The sequence below is a fragment of the Magallana gigas genome, chromosome 8, assembly GCF_963853765.1.
Source record: "Magallana gigas chromosome 8, xbMagGiga1.1, whole genome shotgun sequence".
NCBI lineage: Eukaryota > Metazoa > Mollusca > Bivalvia > Ostreida > Ostreidae > Magallana > Magallana gigas.
This window is the reverse complement of record NC_088860.1, coordinates 24487479-24507379: the sequence shown is the minus strand read 5'-3', so window position 1 is coordinate 24507379 and position 19901 is coordinate 24487479. Positions and strand designations below refer to the sequence as shown.

At 32.1% G+C, this 19901-nt stretch overlaps 2 protein-coding genes across 3 annotated transcripts; one reads left to right on the top strand and one right to left on the bottom strand.

The window, feature by feature from the left end:
• Positions 1-240: 240 nt before the first annotated feature.
• LOC105346628 (mushroom body large-type Kenyon cell-specific protein 1) lies at positions 241-12903 on the bottom strand. Its single transcript, XM_034472966.2, has 7 exons — positions 12769-12903; positions 10560-10628; positions 9174-9253; positions 7339-7399; positions 4830-5022; positions 4246-4450; positions 241-3792 (listed from the first exon to the last, which is right to left on the bottom strand). Exons 1-7 carry the CDS (start codon positions 12860-12862, stop codon positions 2527-2529), a joined length of 1968 nt encoding a protein of 655 aa, XP_034328857.2. The 5' UTR covers positions 12863-12903; the 3' UTR covers positions 241-2526.
• On the top strand, positions 12818-17512 carry LOC105346627 (MORN repeat-containing protein 4). 2 transcript variants are annotated; one of them, XM_011455295.4, is made up of 4 exons: positions 12818-12955; positions 13575-13774; positions 14064-14173; positions 15523-17512. In XM_011455295.4, exons 2-4 carry the CDS (start codon positions 13602-13604, stop codon positions 15675-15677), a joined length of 438 nt encoding a protein of 145 aa, XP_011453597.2. In that variant the 5' UTR covers positions 12818-12955; positions 13575-13601; the 3' UTR covers positions 15678-17512. The 2 variants fall into 2 exon arrangements, with proteins under 2 accessions (XP_011453597.2, XP_011453598.2); XM_011455296.4 differs by lacking the exon at positions 12818-12955 and adding an exon at positions 13105-13225.
• Positions 17513-19901: the final 2389 nt, after the last annotated feature.

The following is a 19901-nucleotide window of genomic DNA, read 5'->3' as shown; positions in this document are numbered from 1 at the left end:
AATTTTTCGCTTATTTGGCATTTGTACAGTTTATTTATCATTATATCTTTCATTATCAAAAATTTTCCTGTTAATTTGAATGACTTTTTCTAGGTGTGTTATTCCACCTTAAATACAGTTGTTTAACTTTTCAAGCTTCATCCCTCTGATATTTTGCATAAAATGAAGACAAATTACATGTACAAGGGTAAAATACAAACACATTGTATCTTTCTTTTTATCAAAGAAAAAACATTCCCATCAAATAAGAAATCCAATTTTGTGGTTTTTTTCTCTTCTTTTATTAGAGACATAAACTTTCATTAAATATCTTCACATCAAACAGAAGTAAGGAATGTACGAGACATGTATATAAAACAATAAAAGGCACATTTACAAAAAAAATAATAACAAAATCACGGAATTAGGAGAGGGGTGGCCAGAGACAGGAGTTGTGTTATCAATTAAAGACTTGCTGAAGCACACGTCATATACGTAAAAGGGAATTTCAATGATGGTTAAAAAATGGATTTCTCTTGTGGTAAACATAGGATTTTTAGCATGATTGCCTTTCTATCAAAAAATTCAGTTCAAGACTTGGTAATCTCAAAATTTATACAAATAGAATCTGATAGATACTTGCCAGGTACGATACTTAAATTAACAAATATATTTAAATTAGTTTCTCTCCCTTGGGCAGTATACTGGAACTAGTAATAAGCAGAATTAATCAATGCTAGTAAAAAAAATTAACATATAATATCCCACAATATGGGGATATATATTTGGGACCCATTTATTTCTTTTTACATAAAATCATTAGGCGTGAAAATTTCTCCAATTTATACAGCTATTCTTAAATTTAAAAGAAAATATTTTGATAACAAACAAGCTATTGAAAAAGCCTCTAAACAACTGTTGTAGAACACTACAGGCAGATGAGCAATATTCCAGATATCTAAATTACTGAATATAAACCCGATTTGAACACAATTTGAATTCAATTCTAAAGAATGAACCATCAATTCTAAAGAATGAACCATTACGCAGTTTGTCTATATGCAGTAATTAAACTATATATTAAATTACATTGTAAATAACTTTACAAAAAACACAGATCAAAACAATAAATAAATAAACAAAACAAGAATAACAACATAATTCTCATGAACGACAATAACAGAAAAAAATATTGCACTGCTTTTAAATGAAAAACAAACTGACTAGAGCTTATTGGAAAAAGAACTACATTTTTTTTTTGTTAAAAAAAGAATATCTTAACAAATATCTACTTATGAAACCAAAAAAAACATCAAATAATAAAATACCCCTAGAAAATATCTCTTTTTTTCTTTTTGAAAATTAGACTTCGAGATAAAACTCTTATAGAAAAAGATATTTCAAAGTCATAAATATAATGAGAGATAATAGTTTACAGTTAATATTTCGCGTAAGTAAAACCTTAATTTCAAAGGCACTGGATCTCATAATTACTGTTAGTTTCCCTTTACATATATTCAATTTCATAAATAATAAAAATACTACATTTGACCAGTGGTTGCTGGTGACCAAAGTTTTACACTAAAAATAGCTGTATTTTTTAGTAAAAGTAAACATTTGAAGAAAATGCTAGTGTTTATCTTACATCTACACTAATGTATAAAAGTTTCAGTTACTACAGTTAACTTACATTTACAAAAACCAAATCAAATTGTAGACAATTCACAGTTGAGCAATCACTTTTAAAAAATCAATAAAAAAAACAATGTATAAATTGAAAGAAGCTGACTTTTTTTCTGAACAATATAACATTAATTAGGTATAGGACTTATAGGTCATAATCAACAGCTCTAAACCGAGACAACAGCTAAAACGATACAATTAAACTACAAATGGAACTGTAATAATTATTCGCAGCAAAAAAGCACCATTAGGAATACATTTAATTAGCATTATTCATTTAAGTAACTCAAGTTTCCAGATTATTTGTATAAGTTCTACATCTTAAATAGAGGTATATGTTTCGGTAAATCTTCTAATGTTTCCACTACGTTATCCTGTTGCTATAAACTAACCAAAGCACATTATGTGTCACCTGAATTGGTCCAGCATCATAGAAAAATATTCAAACGAAATTATCACACATTCATGTATGTGAGATAATACACTAAGAAAAACAAAATCCTGACCACGCAAAAAGTACATGAAACTTATCACTAGTTCATCTCTAACCATTTTACAATTTCAATGGAATATTGTGTGAGGCATTATATCAAAATATATGGAATGTCGAGTAAAAAATATATCAAACCACAGAAATGTCTAGAACCTTCCTATTCTTAACTAGTGAATGCCATCACACACAGCTGTCAAAATTCTGATAGGCACTTAAACCATATGGATAAAAAACACTATGGCAAGAGAATAACTGTGTTTCATATAAACCTTTAAGGAAATAGTTTATTCCCATCTACTACTTTTTTTACTAAATAAACTTTTGTATTTCTAAATCTATGAGTAATTTCTGTTTTCCTAATTTTCATTATATTAATGAAGATAAAGGAATCTCTCTGAGAGTGCTCCTGGCTTTACAAGCTGCTCAAAACTTTCCTGATCGCTCCCAGCTTTGTTCTGTACTTTATGTTGCAGCTTTCTCAAAAGCTCTGATGCAGGGGTGTTTAAAGCAAACCCAGAAGAGTTGTACAGGCCTCCTAGACCGGCAAGCCCCGGCCCCCCAGGGAGAAATGGGGCAATCCACCCTGAACCCCCTACACTGGTCTTCTTACTGCTCTCTTTTTCTTCTTTCGCTTCCAACTTCTTGGAATTAGATTCCTTCTTCTCTGAACCAGCTTTCCCATGTTCACTGGACTTCTTACTAGGAGTTGTAGAAGATGGGCCTTGCTCAGCTTCTCTCTGTTCTCTCTGCTCTTTTATTTTCTTCTGCCTGAGGAGATGTCTCTCTTTGACCTTGTACTCTAATGTTGAGTGTGGCACCCCATAGTAACTGCCTGCCCTATGTACACTCATTTCCCCTCTCTGAACAGCTTTTACTGCTTCCATCAACAACTGACTGTTGTATTTTCTGTACTGTCCACGTTTTGGGCGAGTTTTCTTTGTCGGATTATCGGTGGATTTTTTCTTGTCACCATCATCATGGCGAATTCTTTTGGCAGGTGATGGGGAATTGGAATGAGTGAAATTTTCCGTCTCCATGCTTCGAGCTAGGCCCTGGCAGAGCTCTGAAAGAGCTTGAGATTTAAACTTGACTTTCTCTGAGATTGTCTTCACGATGATGTCTTTCAAGGTTTCTCCAACAGCTGCATTTTCTATCTTGTCCAACGAACTTTGATAATGATTTTCAACCTTGCTCTCTACCTTATGGTGCATGGGCTGAAAGGACGGTATTATAATGTCTGATGAACTCTCAGGGGAGGGAACTTCTACATTACCATTTCTTGGGGACATCCGTGGAGAGAGTATGCGTTTTCCTGCAAAATCATCTTGCTGGCGAACTCGAAAGGCATTTCGCTCCATCTCTATTCTCTCTTCAGCCAGCTTTTTAATAATATTCTTCAGAATTGGTAGTTTTAGGTCGTGGGAGTAATGAGCAAAATATTCCTCCTTTCTACGATTTAGATTATGCTTCTTTCGCAGGTATTCTAACTTCTTCTCTTGAGTCTCATATTGATTTTCTAATTCAGCACTCCAGTCTATGGCGTAAGGTAGAGAAAACGGCAGAAGTGCCATGCTGGCCCCAGGTATAAGATCTGTCCATTTCAACGCAAGTTCTGTAGGTTCCTCAATCTCAGCTGCCTACAAATTAAACGACAAAGTTAATTGCATGGGACATTTTCAGAAATTAATCATCAGCTAAGAAATTTCATATATTCGAAGCCAACAGCTTGTTTTCTTCTAAAGTAAATGTCATTGAGGATATCTGTCATATCAATGTGACATCATTATTATAGCTTTGATTTGAATAAACTTTTACTTGTATTGTCTAAATATATTTATAACTCACTCTTCACCTAATATTTTTAAAAATTAGTTAAAGTAAAATAACAAATTTCTCACTTTTTAAAATCTATTTAAACTATAAACTTTCATAACACAAACATTCATTCCTGATGTACACAAGATACCAAAATTAAATTTTAGGCAAATTATTCTATTTAACTTCTATCTACTTCATTTTAATTTTCATATCAATTTGCATGAATTTAACTGTGAATGAATTATTGCAAAAAGCAGGAGAAATAAGCTTACTGGAGCTACAGGTTCTTGTTTGTCAATGCCCATTTTAAAAATTTTGTTACGAAGCGTGGATCTCGGAATTCCGTACAAGACGGAAGCACGACGAGTTCCTAGTTTTCCGCTCTGAATCTCCGACACAGCTGCTAGCAGTTCCTCATCTGTATAAGACTTTTTACAATTGACACTTGTTGATTCCTTTTTCTTGGGCAGGGTTGAGCTTGAAAATAAGATGGAAAATAATGATAATTAGGAATTCAATTTCTTTCTTATATTCAATATAAGTACAATGTAATAAATAATAAAAAAGATGAGACTTAAAAAATAATAATTTGCAAAGGGCCTTACGAAAATCAAAGATTTTAATTGTTAAATATAATGGTCAAGACCTAAATCTGAAGCTTTTAATACATGCATAGATGACTTTATTGAAATTTAAATATTCTTGATAAAACATCAAACAACTCAAAAACATAATTCATTTCGTAAAGTGAATCAAAAATCGTTCTAAGGCATTTTAGTTTAAATCAGTTCTTTCTTCCTACCTCAGAATTATAAACTATTGGTATCATGCAGCACACACCGCTTTAACTTCTTACCACGTCTGAGCCACTATGTGTGGGATCTTGAGTTCTATGGGGTCCTGTGCATCTCTACTTGCAGCAGCCTCCGTCTCCATGTTTTCCAGCGACTGAGTGGTGGTGGATCTAAGTTCTGCCAGCAGCTCCCTACCAACATGGTCTGTGTAAAACTGGGGGCAGTATGGTAGCAACTCCTGGAGATATCTAAAACCTGAAAGAAGTCGAGCTATTTTCATCCAAAATTGGTCACCACATATTGAAAACCAGGGAGTAGAAGTTCTTATTTAATTTGATTGAGCCATCTTCAATCTTTTGAAATTTTGCAACTTTGACTCTTTTCATTCATCTGATGGAGAAGGTGCCAGAAATGGAATAAATTGGTTAATGTTGATATGAAGTTACAGTACAAAATGACTGGAACCAATTCAGGTTATGACCAGCTTTTATTACAAAAGAAGAAAAAATGATGTCATAGTTCATTCTTTAGGAATACTGGTAATCCATTCACTGAAATTTCAAAACCATTCAATACAAATGCTTAATCAAATAAAGTTCAATATTTTGCTTGAATTTTGGGTTTGAACTTTTTAAAAAAATATAATTTTTACAACAGCAATGGAATAGTCATGTCAAATGGTAGAGCCAAAAGGATTTTATAAAAGGGTACCCAAAGACTAGATACATGCATACTGGTACTGTACCAGTTATCGGCTAAGACCAGCTATCGGCTAAACTGAGAGTTCGGGTTTATAGCACGCGACAATCCAAGATTTTTTAATTCAGTCGTCTTTTTCGAATAAAGAAAAGTAAGTTTGCTTGAAAACTTTCTTGAATATGTTTTATACATGAGCTTAAACGATCATTGTTTACCGCTGATTTTACATCTTTGCACTTTCAGCAGAGGGGGAAGTGAAGTAATAAGTTAAAAATAGAATATTACCTCTTTGTGATACGTTATTATATCCCTTCTTTGATTTGACATATAAAATCAATACATTTAACATGTATAAACAAAAAGGAATTCACGAATTTCCGAGAGATTTGTAGCGCAATTGAACGCCTGATTGCACAATTATGTATTGAAAAGTATACGATTTGGTGTATTACCGTATGATAATAAACAAATTATTTTATGAGTTTTGTTTATAATGTATCATCACCCCGAATAATTGAGTCTGACCTCACAAGGGGCATAATTCAAAATACATTTAGCAGAGTATAAAATCAACTTGAACACAGATTTTTACTATGTTATTATCACGAAGCCGATAACTGGTACAGTAAATCGTAAAAACTCGGCAAATTCGGGGCGTGCTTAAAAGCACAAAACAAGATGTTTTGGGTTCTAAATAATGATATAAACTAACAGATTGATAAATAAGGAGTTCACTTTTTAAAGTATGTCAATTTTTATCCAAAAATATCAAGAAATAAGGAATTACGAAAAGAAAACGTTAAATTTTAGCCGATAACTGGTACAGTGCCAGTATGGATATCATAATTGTTTAACATGCAATGCAAATGTACACACTAGTAATTAAATTATAGATTGCTGTAAATATTTGATAAATATTACACCCCCTCACTTCTAGTAAAATTTACAAAAAAAAAGTTTCCCAGGCCAATTTAAAATTCAAACAGGCAGGTTTTCACTGCACAAATTGAAAAGTGAAATAACTCCATTTTTTCTAATTTAAAAAATGAAAAACTGTCAGAGTTATTCCACTTTTCAATATTAAAGGCAAATGAAATTTATAAGTGTGGGAGACTTAATGTGGTGCGCCTGGTGCCAGAGAAACAAAACATTAAACAAGAATAGAATTCCTGGGTCCCCCGCCGGTCAAGCAGTATACTAGTATCGAGTCTATCGACCAAGGCTGATTTAGGAACTTGACCAAGGTATTAGTGGTATAAACATTTGGTATAAATTTAATGAAAATCCGTCAAAATTTGTAGGCATGAGAGCGCTTACAAGGTCAATTTTTGGATAAAACGGAGTCATTATTGTGGTCAAAGTCCCATAACTCCAACAAAAAGTATCGACCAATGCTGATTTTCGAACTTGACCAAGGTATTAGTGGTATAAACATTTGGTATAAATTTAATGAAAATCCGTCAAAATTTGTAGGCATGAGAGTGCTTACAAGGTCAATTTTTGGATAAAACGGAGTCATTATTGTGGTAAAAGTCCCATAACTCCAACAAAAAGTATCGACCAATGCTGATTTTCGAACTTGACCAAGGTAATAGTGGTATAAACATTTGGTATAAATTTAATGAAAATCCGTCAAAATTTGTAGGCATGAGAGCGCTTACAAAAAAGTGTGACGGACGGACACACGGACACACGGACCCACAGACACACGGACCCACAGACCCAGGGACGGATGCCCGGCATTTCTATGTCCCCGCTCAGCGTTGCGGCGGGGGACAATTAAACATTTATACTTGAATGTTTTGATTACATGAACATAGCTAGAAATCTTGTGGGGGACAGATGTGATAGTACCCATGTGAACAGACTTACTAGGGTTGTCTTGTAAACTTTTGCCATCTTTTGCTTCTTTCATCAACTGCGACACAGCCTCCTGTTATGAAATAAAATCACTCACATCATTAAAATATAATAATAGCAAAAAATCATAATTGCTAACCTTTCAAAAACAACACATTCATGAGAAAAATCCATATGTATTGTCAAATTCTTATGCAGAGATTATATAATTCATTCTAAATTTGGGATGGCAGTTCTTTGAATACATAACTCTCTAACATTTTTCTAAAAATATCACATAACAACATTAACAATAAGTCTTCTGTCTTTTCAAAGTGACAAAAATATATACATGTATTGAATTCTATTAAATGAACATTTCTTTTGTAGCATTTAGAGTTATCTTTCTTTTTCTCAACACCTACATGTACCAAATGTGACTTTTTATTTGATTTTTTCCCCATGAGACAGCTAGCAAATTAAATGAACAAAATGAACATGAACAATGCAGTAGAATCAGAGAGAGAGAGAGAGAGAGAGAGAAGAGAGATAGAGAAAGAGAGAGAGAGAGAGAGAATCTATATTAATAAATAATTTTAGTTAAAAAATTAGAGAAAAACACTATTTCCTAGTCTAAAATTATACAATTCATATACTTTAAATATACAATGTATACTTGTACCGGTATATCCAATTACAGTAGATGAGGCACATTAAAGTTCTTTGATTTGTACCAACTACCAAATTAATTTTGTTTTACTAAAATATATATTCAGGAATTTCTTAATTGTTAGATACATCTACATTTAATTGTGTTCAAACTTATGATATGAAAAAGAGTGTCAATGATGTTACGTTAGCAATTAAATACTAGTAAATAGTGCTTTTCATCTTTGACTAAGTCAGACCCATTATTACATAATAAAACATAGAAATAAATTGTGGTTATGAAAACATCATCCGATTCATCATTTGCCTCTAAATGTACACTCCTTCTTATCTCAGTTTACTAACATTTAGAAGAAACATTATTATATATAGTTATAGCCTTCTGATGAGATCAATACATGGTTTTCATACTAATTCTCTTCAAAAGTTTAACAGTAAAATATTTTTATCAAAATGTAAAGGCGTTGATTTTGCTATTGTTACGTCACATGTCGCGCGTACAAAAACCAGTTTTTTGTCATGAAAATCTATTTTTAGTATAGTGAGGTATATACATTTTCTATGTTGAGTATAGTAAGGTCTATAACAGAATTTATTTACAGCTATCCAACAATCATATGCTTGATAAAAATACAATATTATAAGATTTGGCTTCTCCTTTTTGCATGTGATGTAAAAACAGATCATATTTGTGAAAAACTACCAATCTGATTAAAACCAGATCCTAGATCCGCTCCTTTTTTTCTTTAATTATTGCTACACCCTCGTGTAGTGCCGATAAAAAAATAATTTCAACTATTAATATTTCAATATTGATTTTAATCAGATTGAAAAAATCTACCTACACAGAACGCACTGTGCATGGCTGAATTTGGTTAAAAGCCTAAAATTTCCTGACATTGATTTCCTTGTATGTATTCATAAAACATATTTAAGTGTCTTTTTAACAGTTAGTATTTATGAACTGCAAACCTAAAATCTAGGAGTGTAGACAAGAGTAAAATGTCTTCATGCACTGTTACAGTAATTAATCCTCTACTTTCAAACAGGCAAGTGAGCATTAGGCGATAGTTGATATCATTTCATTATAATTCTTTTAGCTTTGAAACATGCTTTAGATGAAAGCATCTGCAAAACATATTTATCAGCACTTTGTTTATGTACATTTAACTGTTACATTCTTTTAAAAGGCTACTCACGAACAAGTTCTGCAGCCGAGATTCACAAAAAAAACATGTCTGTTCCTGCTTCCAATCCCTCGTTATTCCATCCTCCAGACCTGTACCAAAAGTAATAATTAAAATAAAAAATGCTGATACCTTATTTAAGAATACTTTACATTATTTTGTAACTTTTGCTGAAATAAATGGTTAAATACAGCTTTCTAATGCTGAAATAATTCAAATCTTTCCAATTTAGTAGAATGAAATTGGACTTCTGAGTTCATGAAACACTAAGAGTGGCCAGCTTAGACAGCTATACAGTTTTGGTAACAGGAAGTACTTAATATAATTACTAATAGCTATTTATACCACTGTATACCAATAGTAATTAAAAAATTATGTCTTCCTTATATCAACACCTTACTGACACACCTTCCTTATAATAGCACCTTACTGACACACCTTCCTTATAATAACACTTACTGACACACTTTCCTCAGAATAACACCTCACTGACACACCTTCCTTATAATAACACTTACTGACACACTTTCCTTAGAATAACACCTCACTGACACACCTTCCTTATAATAACACTTACTGACACCTTCCTTATAATAACACCTCACTGACACACCTTCCTTATAATAACACTTACTGACATTTTCCTTATAATAACACCTTACAGACACACCTTCCTAATAATAACACCTTACAGACACACCTTCCTTATAATAACACTTACTGACATTTTCCTTATAATAACACCTTACAGACACACCTTCCTAATAATAACACCTTACAGACACACCTTCCTTATAATAACACTTACTGACACTTTCCTTATAATAACACCTTACAGACACACCTTCCTAATAATAACACCTTACAGACACACCTTCCTTATAATAACACTTACTGACACTTTCCTTATAATAACACCTTACAGACACACCTTCCTAATAATAACACCTTACAGACACACCTTCCTAATAATAACACCTTACAGACACACCTTCCTTATAATAACACCTTACAGACACACCTTCCTTATAATAACACCTTACTGACACACCCTTAGACAATTATGACACAATGCTTGAAGGAATTAAAGCTACCATTAGCTAATGCATGAAGAGCTTTCCCAAAGTCAATAAAATTATGTTTTATGATTTATTCTAAAATTATATACTGATTGGCTATACATGGTATTTTGTACACAGTTGGAAACTTGTATTCAGATAGCTACATGTAGGTGCTGCTATATTTAGTCTTAAAGTAATCAGCAGTTATTGGATTTAATGGTTTTGAGTACATTTTTGCTTTCACGTTGACATATTCATAATTCTCAATGCATTACTATATTTTTTTAATGAAGCAAGGGCTCGGGATACAGGGTAGGTGTAAATGCAGGGCTCTTACAATTAAATGGCAACAACAGTTCTGTGATGTTTTCCTTCCCTCCAAATTCCTCTGCAATTCTTTCCAGCCCTGTTGAAAACAAAATGACAATTTCAAATACAAATACATGCATGCACAAAATGTATGCGGGCACTTAATTATTCAATCGACATATCCCAGCCCATATCAATTTGAGAAATATCCATCTAAAACTGTTGTATACACTGATGGTACAGTTATAGAGTTTTGGAGTACTTAAATAACTATTGTCAATAAAAGATACAGTTAAAGAGTTATTGTACAAAAACCTTGTGATCTCTACTCCTCGTAAATTGTAAGAGATAGAGACTTGAAACTTTTACCAATGTCTTAAGTTGACTTCATCTGGATAAAAATCTTTCAATCTATTCATATCAAAAGGATCTAATGTCGCCTTAAAGTAGTTATTACCCCTGAAAGTTTCTTAATTTTGTAAAAACATGCACCTAAAACTTTTGAACCATACGTCCGACATCGGACCACTTGAAAATGAAAAGTTGATCTTTGTCAATCAAAATGATGTTAAGGTCAAAGGTAGAGGTCATTTTTTAAAAACCATAGTGATACAAAATCTTTTGACATTATTTTTACATGAAGTAATGCAGAGAAAGCATTATATCAATTCTATCGAAACAGAAATGATGCAAACATATAACACGATAAGATGGTAAGACCTGTGATTGTTCGAGAACAATAAGTATACTAGTTCTGTATAGGAATCTTATGACCATGGGTTTAGAAAGTTGGGCATCAAATGCAACAGGTGATAAAAAAAAGTCATGTCTCGATCATGCTGTTGCATTATCTCAAATATCAAAAATTATAATTAATTGTGTCTTGAATTGTGATGCAAAGAGGTAAAAAAAAAAAAAAAAAGAGAGAGATTTAAGAAAATATCCCATGTACGCACAAAATAACTAATTTAAAGCATATGAAAAAAATATGAGGTGGGAGTTTGGAGATCATCTAATCCAGAAGAGTGGCACTCTCTTCCATGGTCTTCACCCATAAAGTTGAATTTAACGCTTAATGGAAAAATCTTTTGGAGAGAAAGGCATTGTTGTGCCAAAACTTATCTTTTTTTTGAAATTATGTTCAGCTAAATCAATCAACCAGTGTTTGCGTATCGAAGCTTTGCATGAAAATTATTGGTAGCAGCTTTAAAAATGTTCTTTTCTAAATTTTAAATCAAATATCTAAGTTATATTAGGCAGTTTGAGCCAATTTTTTTTTTCTATTTAAAGCATCTTTAGCATGTATGAAATGAAATACCATCAAATATGCTAATGAAATTAAGCAATGAAATTAAAATACTTGACATTAAAATAAGGTAATTAAGAGAATATTTTTAATTCATTAACACTTAAGATTTTTAACAAATTCATTTTAACTACAGAAATTTAAAATATGTAATGACTTTGGTAAGACAATTTTGATAAGTCTCTTTTTTAAATAAGTAAAACGAGAGAATTTTTTGTAAAGAAGGAAATATTCAATGTCAGTTTAGAGGACGTGATTTTGAGTGTCAACACTGCCTAATCAATAACAGGGATCCAAACCTGTTGAGAACAGAATTAACATATGAACAGAAGGATAAGACTCAATGCCAAGAGTCACCACAGCAACGAAAAAAAAATCAATAATCCCCACAACCAAAATTAAAAATGTCACATCAAGACGTTGTGAAACGTAAATTCAAATTATCACCTGTTGATGTTTAATTAAATAAGTATTAAAACTGTGAAAATTGTGTCTAGAAAATTCGAGTTTTTGGGGGGTTTTTTTGTACAAAAAATATTTATTTCCTTCCCTGTCAAAAGCTCGGTCCATGCCATCCATTGTCAACGTCACACAAGTATCATCATCAGCCGAATTTTGGGAGACGATCGATAGATGATTTACCTGTCTATTAAATTGCATGCTTTTTTCAATCTATTTTTCCCTGTTTCACAAAATAGCAACTAAATCGCAAGAAAGAAATCTACTTGAGCATTTCAGTGAGGTTTAATTAGAATATATGTAACCTCAGTGTACAAAATTTTATTCCTGTGGAAGGGGTGTGCTCATATCACGGAACAGCCGGAGAGTCTGAATTTTGACAATGAAGCAACCTCTGTCTTATCGTATATTTAGGTTCTTGGGGTTCGTATAACTCATAAACACATCTAAATACAAAGAAAGTTATACATACCGACAGCTATTGGTATTTTCTTGCTCCATGACAGCAGTTCTTTTCTAAAAGCCCGTCTTTCTTGGCTGCATCTCGAGTTCCCACAGTCAACCATGTTTCATTGTATATAATGTGACGTAGTACGCATTGAGGAAGCGAAACTGTGACGTAGTCGGTACACAGGTGAAAACAAAACAGGTATCCTCAGGTGAGACAAAAGCAGAAGCAGTAGTAATTGTACATGTAATACCCCACACTAATTGTGGCAGATAATGTTTTTGTGTTTTGGTTTCTTTATCACCCGGCTTTACTTTCACTTTGTGGATGTTCAAAATAAACAAGGAAAAGAAAAACCTTCCCCGGTTCTTGATCTGTTTGATATCAGATGGGGTTAAATATATGTTTGGGTGTGGCGGTTCTATTTCGATTCGGTTTTGAATAGCAGTGTCTTTATATGCTGTAAAATAAACACGAACATGTATGTTATTTATAGATTATAGATATATATATACATATAAAATATAAACATAAAAGTCTGAATGGGGAAGTGTTTTAAGATATGTTTAGAGGAATAAATCTTTTTGTAGATTGTATTTTATATCCCTGAAATGTAGAAAGAAGAAAAACACATCCACACATTAAACACTTCTGTACAGTATATTACATGTATTATATATATAATATATATATAGATATATAAATATAAATATATGTAACATTTATATACATGTGTATAGTAGCTTGTATTAATTAGCCTCAATCAGCAAGTTTTACAAGAAGAATAACGCAGCTAGTAATTGAGATATATTTATTTTGTCTCATATCAGATGTACATTCAAGGAATTTAGAAAACAATGAAAGGAGCATACAGGTATCCAGATGGCAGTGAATACACAGGGGACTGGATGGAGGGACAGCGACACGGGTATGGGGTGATGAAGTTCCCCGATGGATCCCAGTATTTTGGCATATTTGACAATGGACTTTGTCAAGGAACAGGGGTCATGATTTTTAACGACAAGTCTAGGTAACTGTTTTTAATGTTTTCCGCGCTTCTCTGAGCTAGCTTGTATTAATTGATAAAACTAAAATATAATTTTTAGTCCTGTGTCACTTATAATACATGTAATATATAAATTATGTCTCTAATATATGTATATACAAATATTATAAATGAATCGATCAAATTCAATTTTCTTGATTTCATGTATTTTAATTGAGATTTATACAAAAATCTGTTATTGCCTGCATGTCCTCCTGAACGAAATCACGTTTTTATGTTAACTATAGTGACCAATCATAATTCTTTCTTACAGGTATGAGGGTGAATTCCAAAATGGAAAATTCAATGGATATGGTGTGTTCACTCGATCTGATGGGATGAAGTATGAGGGAGAGTTTAAAAGTGGTCAAATATGTGGATATGGTGAGAAAATATGTATAATTTATTATACTTATATTAATTTATGAAAAAATTAATCAGCAAATATTGTTTTACTGCAGAAATCATAATGATCTTTCTATCTGTGTTTGATACACTTAATATATCTGATTGGTGAACAGTATTATGTATAATTTTACATTTATCATGAAAACTTCTTTATTTTATTAATTATATTGTAACAATGATAATGATGTATTACCGGGTATTTGAATCTACATGACATATTGTTTATTTAGCTCTTTTTAATATTAATTGCTGCACTTATTGATAAAAATTTTAATTAAAAAAATATATACAAATACATTCAAATATCAAAGCTTATAATAATTTCATAGAAAGTTATAGAAACTGGGTTTGAATAGTATAACACTATATTAATCGTTAGCTTATAAAGCAGCTAATTTGCTGCCGGGAGGAGGGGAGGGGGATGTGATTTGTGAATAAAGTAAGTATAGTTTGCAATCGCAACTTCGCAGGTCTTTTTGGCAGAGCTCGGATAAACACCTTACACGTTTATATTAATAACGGCAGCCAATTTTAAAATTTTATGCAAAATAGAGTTGCTCTCCATCAAATCAAGGTTAGTCTAGACAGCCCTGTAGGAACAGTAGGTCATTTAGGATACAGTAAAACACGGTTTAATATAACGAAGCGCCATGGAGGGGCAATTTTGCTTCGTTATTAAGCGTAATTCGTTACATCAGTCAAATTTACAACATGTAATATAGTAATTGGGAATGAAAATCACTTCGCTGTAAGTGTCAATTCATTTTAAGTGTGATCGCTTTAACCATGTTTTACTGTATATCATTGAATTTAATGATATCGAAGTTTAATTAGGTGATATCTCAACAGATGATAAAATGTTCTGTATTTGATATATATCAAGTTTTAAAAAAAAGGGGGAGGGTTTTCATGGATGCCTATACTTATTACATTTGAGGTTGTTTTTCTTATAGTTCTTGGAAATTAAGGCTCAAGGATTAAGTTGCGATAGTATATGGTACTAAGAATATTGTTATCGTACATTCATTAATGATATATATTATATTTTTTGTTATCTTGGAATAAAATTTGAAATAAACAAAAGTTCTACTTATATAAGAAAAAACCACAAAGTTACTTAAGTATATTCATTATATAAACTACAGACTGACAATTAAAATATTTATTACTAATTGGTCCAGCACTAAGCTAACTGTTACCCAATATTGTCTGTAGTAAAACGTGATGAAACAATTATGAATCACCTTGAAAACCCGAGTGATTCATCACTTGTTTATCAGACATACACCTGATATTATTGTAATAATTAATAAATATTTTATCAGGATTAGTGACTTTTGCTGACGGTAGTCACGGACTTCCACGGAACGAGGGGTACTTTGAGGGGAACAAACTCATGAAGAGAGAGAAATGCCAGGGAGCTGTTCAGAGGGCCAGACAAGCTTTAGAGCATGCCAAATCTCACCAGTGGTTTTCCTAGTGAGGCGAGAGATTTTACTTCTAAATGAACAGAGAATATTGCAATATATATATTGAGTACTAGTATATATACACTGTATTCATAGGAACTTTTTAATTAATATGATATATATTTTTTGTGAAGATATATATATTTATATATTTTCTCGTTGTTAATTAATGGATCCATTATACATGTTTAACAATTTGATTTGTGAGTGTGTTGAAGATATATTATGTACCGTTAGAATATACTGTAAATGTATTAAATTTGGCTGTGTATATATTCTGTTTTGCACGATTTTTGGTAAAAGACAGTGCTAACTTCCACTTACCAGTATTTAATCAGATCCCAAAATTTACATGTTTACATAAACTCAGTTACTCTCAGAAATAGGGTGAGTACATGATCTACACTTTTCAAAATTTGTAGAAAATCACCAATGAACATTCATGTTAAAATATAATATCTTTACAGTATGTTGTTGAATGCAGGGGCGTAGCTTCCATTGTGGCAATGAGGCAACTGCCTCACTAGAATTTTTTTGACCATCAATGGGATATTCCCTCCCACATAGTAAAAATTCTTTCTTTTGTAAATTTAAGAATTAAGCAAATCCCACTTAAATTTGCATGTCATATTCCGCACTTTACTCACCTTGCCAGTTGGTTCAGTCCCTTGCGAGATATCTTTCTCCGCAATGAGACGCTTGAAACATTGGGGAAGGTCAACAATGACCGAGGAATGTCTGGTTGTCCTTGCCTAATTTTTGTTCACAGGCACCAAATGGTCTCAGTTGACAATATTCTCACAAAATTTGCAAACTCCCAAAAAAAAAACGCTGAATCGGCTCATTAAATTTTGAAGTAAAACAATGATTATTATTTTTTTTTAATAAAAATGTTCATTCATCTTAAATATGGTAGAAGTTTTATTTTATTATATACTGTTGTATACACATTTTTAAATTATAAAGAATTCAAAAATTGAGAATACGACAATCGTGTTCTCAATTTTTGAATTTCTTAATAATTCAAAATTTTGTATACGGCAATACTGTGAATAGATGCTGGTCTGAAATGTAAAATAACAAAACTCCGTTGCGGACAAGGTTTTTTTTTTTTACATTTTAAAACTTCTTAATTCATTTTTCGTAGGGGGGCTTCGCCCCATGAACCTCCCACCAGAGGAGAGCCTTGGGGGGGGGGGGGGGGGCGCTGGGGGCCTCAGGCGGCCTCCAGACCCCATGCCACAAAAGATTTGCCTCACTAGAATATTATCTCAAGCTACGCCCCTGGAATGTGTATATATTTTAGATTTTTCATAATCATTGTTAATCCTCATGTTTGCAGTATGGAGTGATGTCTTAAGTTAAATTGTTCTGCCATCATCACTTGTAATAAAGATTAATTAAATAGATAAAGGAAGCTCACTTAAATCAAAGTTTTTTGGTTTGTGCCGAAATATAGCCTTGTGCAGTTTTTTTCAACTTGCCTTTGTGACATCTATTTTGTGTATTGTTTTGTTTACCTGTGTTTTTATTAATATATTCAACTTTTATATATTTGCATTGTATATAGAATGATGAAATTGTTTTTCATAGGTAAAATTGTGAAATGATGCCTTATAACTACATTTTTACATATCCATGACCATTTTCTGTTGAAGATGATAATTTTAGTCAACATTCTACATATGATGTATATTTTACTGAAGATTTTGTTCTTGTTATGGAGTGATTATGAATATTATGTCCCAGATATATATGACCTATTTCTGTTAATAATTTAGAGAAATAATTTACATATGTTTTAATGAACTATATATAATCTAGTAAATAAACATTTATTCTTGAATTAGTTGATTTACAGTGCAGTCTTTTTTCATTGAAATCCATGAAGTATGATTCCTTCCATTTCTTACAGAAATATGATTGTACATTCATAGCTTTGTGGAAACTGACAGGACTGAAATCTTCATGCCCCTTTTATCGATTAGTTGAAACCTTCAGCAACCCATTAAGAAAATTCACGGACTGCACAAAATAATCACGCTGATGTCCGACTCAAATTCCTATAGAAGAAGATTTAGCTGTTTCTTTTTTCTAACATACTGATGTGCATTAACAATAATTTAGTTAATTTTTCTTACTTTTACGATTTATCAATTTGATAGAAGAAAGATGTAAATATAATCAATAAAATGCTTTTTTTGATGATTCATGCGGGTTATGAAGGTAGTGATCATTGGAGAAAAAATTAACATAACCTGCTATATATATAAGGTGGGTTTTGTATTTTTTCTGCAATGTCGCTACCTTCACCTTCATATCCTGCATGAATCACCAAAGAAAGAATTTTATTTTTAATTATTGTATTTCATTTACGTTAGTATTTTAAATTAACACATATCATTATCATTTATTGATAAGGTATTGTATAGAAGTTACATGTACATGTAAATAATCATAATTGGGGGGGGGGGATTGAAATACTGGTGCTATACAACCTGTTAAAGAGTTTGCCATTGATATGAATTGAAAGAACGAAAATTAATTTTTATGCCTTTGTTATGATAAAATTCTATTCATTTTGGGGATAGCATATATACAACCTACCTCATGCAGAGATCCAAAAATTTCCCCCAGGGGTGGGTGTCGCTAGAGGCGAATTTTCTGTAACTTTTCTATGTGACTTATTATAGTAAGTTTAAATTTTCTATGATGGTCCCTCTAAATCCTTGCATGAACGTACCTGTGTCTAAATTGCTGCGATGTATAGTTTATATAAGACACAATTAACTTGTTTTTCAACAGGTGCGTCGCCGAGCTCCAGCACCTTTTTACCGCTTTTTTCAGAGTGGCTTCTTACATGTATGATCCTGAATGTAAATCGTAATTGTACTCCACGTACCTCATCAACTTTTTAATCAACTTGTTAATTGTCAACTACAGTCAAACTTTGTTATCTCGAACTAGATGGGACTGTTTAAAAACCTCGAGATATCGGAGTATTCGAAATATTGAGGGTAAAAAAGTTTTTTAAAATGAGTGGTTGGGACTTACAAATTACTTCGACATATCCATTGTACTCGAGATATCAGTGTTTGAGATATCGAAATTCAACTGTATTTTAAAATTGTGAACCTGCTACGTGCAAGGAATGCTCGCAAATCTCTCTCTCTCTCTCTCTCTCTCTCTCTCTCTCTCTCTCTCTCTCTCTCTCTCTCTCTCTCTCTATATATATATATATATATATATTTGCGTTTGATTGCATTAAAGATTATTTTATCAAAGGTGCACAAAAAGAACACCCCCTCAAAAAAAGAGAAACAATCAAATGGACTTGGACACGATTTGAGCTCAAAATTTCAAATTTTATTTTTCTATTTTTAATGTTTAGAATGGTAAATATAGGTATATTTAATGCTTTGAAAAAAAATCAAATATTGAGTTATAAGCAAGATGCAGATATTGAAATTCTTTGCTTTGTAAACAAAGCTCGAGCCTTGTTATTGTTTGCAAATGCGTTTTATTGGTTTTAGTTTCAATCAAATGTTGCTTTCTTCTGTTGATAATATTATTTAAGAACACATTTAATCAGTTAACCTTGTCTGCCACAAGTCATTTTGTCAAAGAAATTGTATATAGTTCTGCACTTTACATTATTTTTAAACAAATGTAAGACTCCAGCTTTGTTTACATAAGATTGATTCTTACCTCTGTATCCCTCTTACAACTTGACATCTAACATTCAAATTTTAGTCAATCTTTCAAAATGCCCAAGTTAACCATTTTATACACAAAAAATTGGAAATAAAATTTTGATATAAAATCGTGCCCAAGTCCCTTTAATAAACAAACCACGACAATTTAACAGAAACTTTAGGCACGGACACCTCCATTCTATTGTTAGGGTTTTGGTTTTTTTAAAATTTAGAATACATACGTAAAATAATCGGCAGCTGACAGAAAATTTTTCTTGCTTAAGTTTTGTAGCTTGCGTAATATTTCATCGACCTTTTTCGTTTCTTTGATAATAAAAATCGCGCGATCTCGTCTGACACATAAAAATAGAGTAGCCTATCTTTTATCAGTTTAAAAATGTGTCGTAAAAACAAATAGCTTATACAAAGCACCATGCACTAGTTAATACACCACGTGCATGCGTGTCCTACATTCGCTGACCCGGGATTTAATTAAACACAAGTAACAATCGAAAATAAATCTTCCCTGTTTCTATATGC

What these genes read in the sequence shown, in the direction of transcription:
- LOC105346628 (XM_034472966.2), bottom strand. Translation starts at nt 12,862, where the DNA reads ATGGTTGACTGTGGGAACTCGAGATGCAGCCAAGAAAGACGGGCTTTT. An exon ending in ACTGTTGTTGCCATTTAATT is followed by an intron (nt 9,254 to 10,559) that starts GTAAGAGCCCTG and finishes CTTTTGGTACAG; the next exon opens with GTCTGGAGGATGGAATAACG. An exon ending in CTCGGCTGCAGAACTTGTTC is followed by an intron (nt 7,400 to 9,173) that starts GTGAGTAGCCTT and finishes ATTTCATAACAG; the next exon opens with GAGGCTGTGTCGCAGTTGAT.
- LOC105346627 (XM_011455295.4), top strand. Translation starts at nt 13,602, where the DNA reads ATGAAAGGAGCATACAGGTATCCAGATGGCAGTGAATACACAGGGGAC. An exon ending in ATTTTTAACGACAAGTCTAG is followed by an intron (nt 13,775 to 14,063) that starts GTAACTGTTTTT and finishes TCTTTCTTACAG; the next exon opens with GTATGAGGGTGAATTCCAAA. An exon ending in TGGTCAAATATGTGGATATG is followed by an intron (nt 14,174 to 15,522) that starts GTGAGAAAATAT and finishes ATATTTTATCAG; the next exon opens with GATTAGTGACTTTTGCTGAC.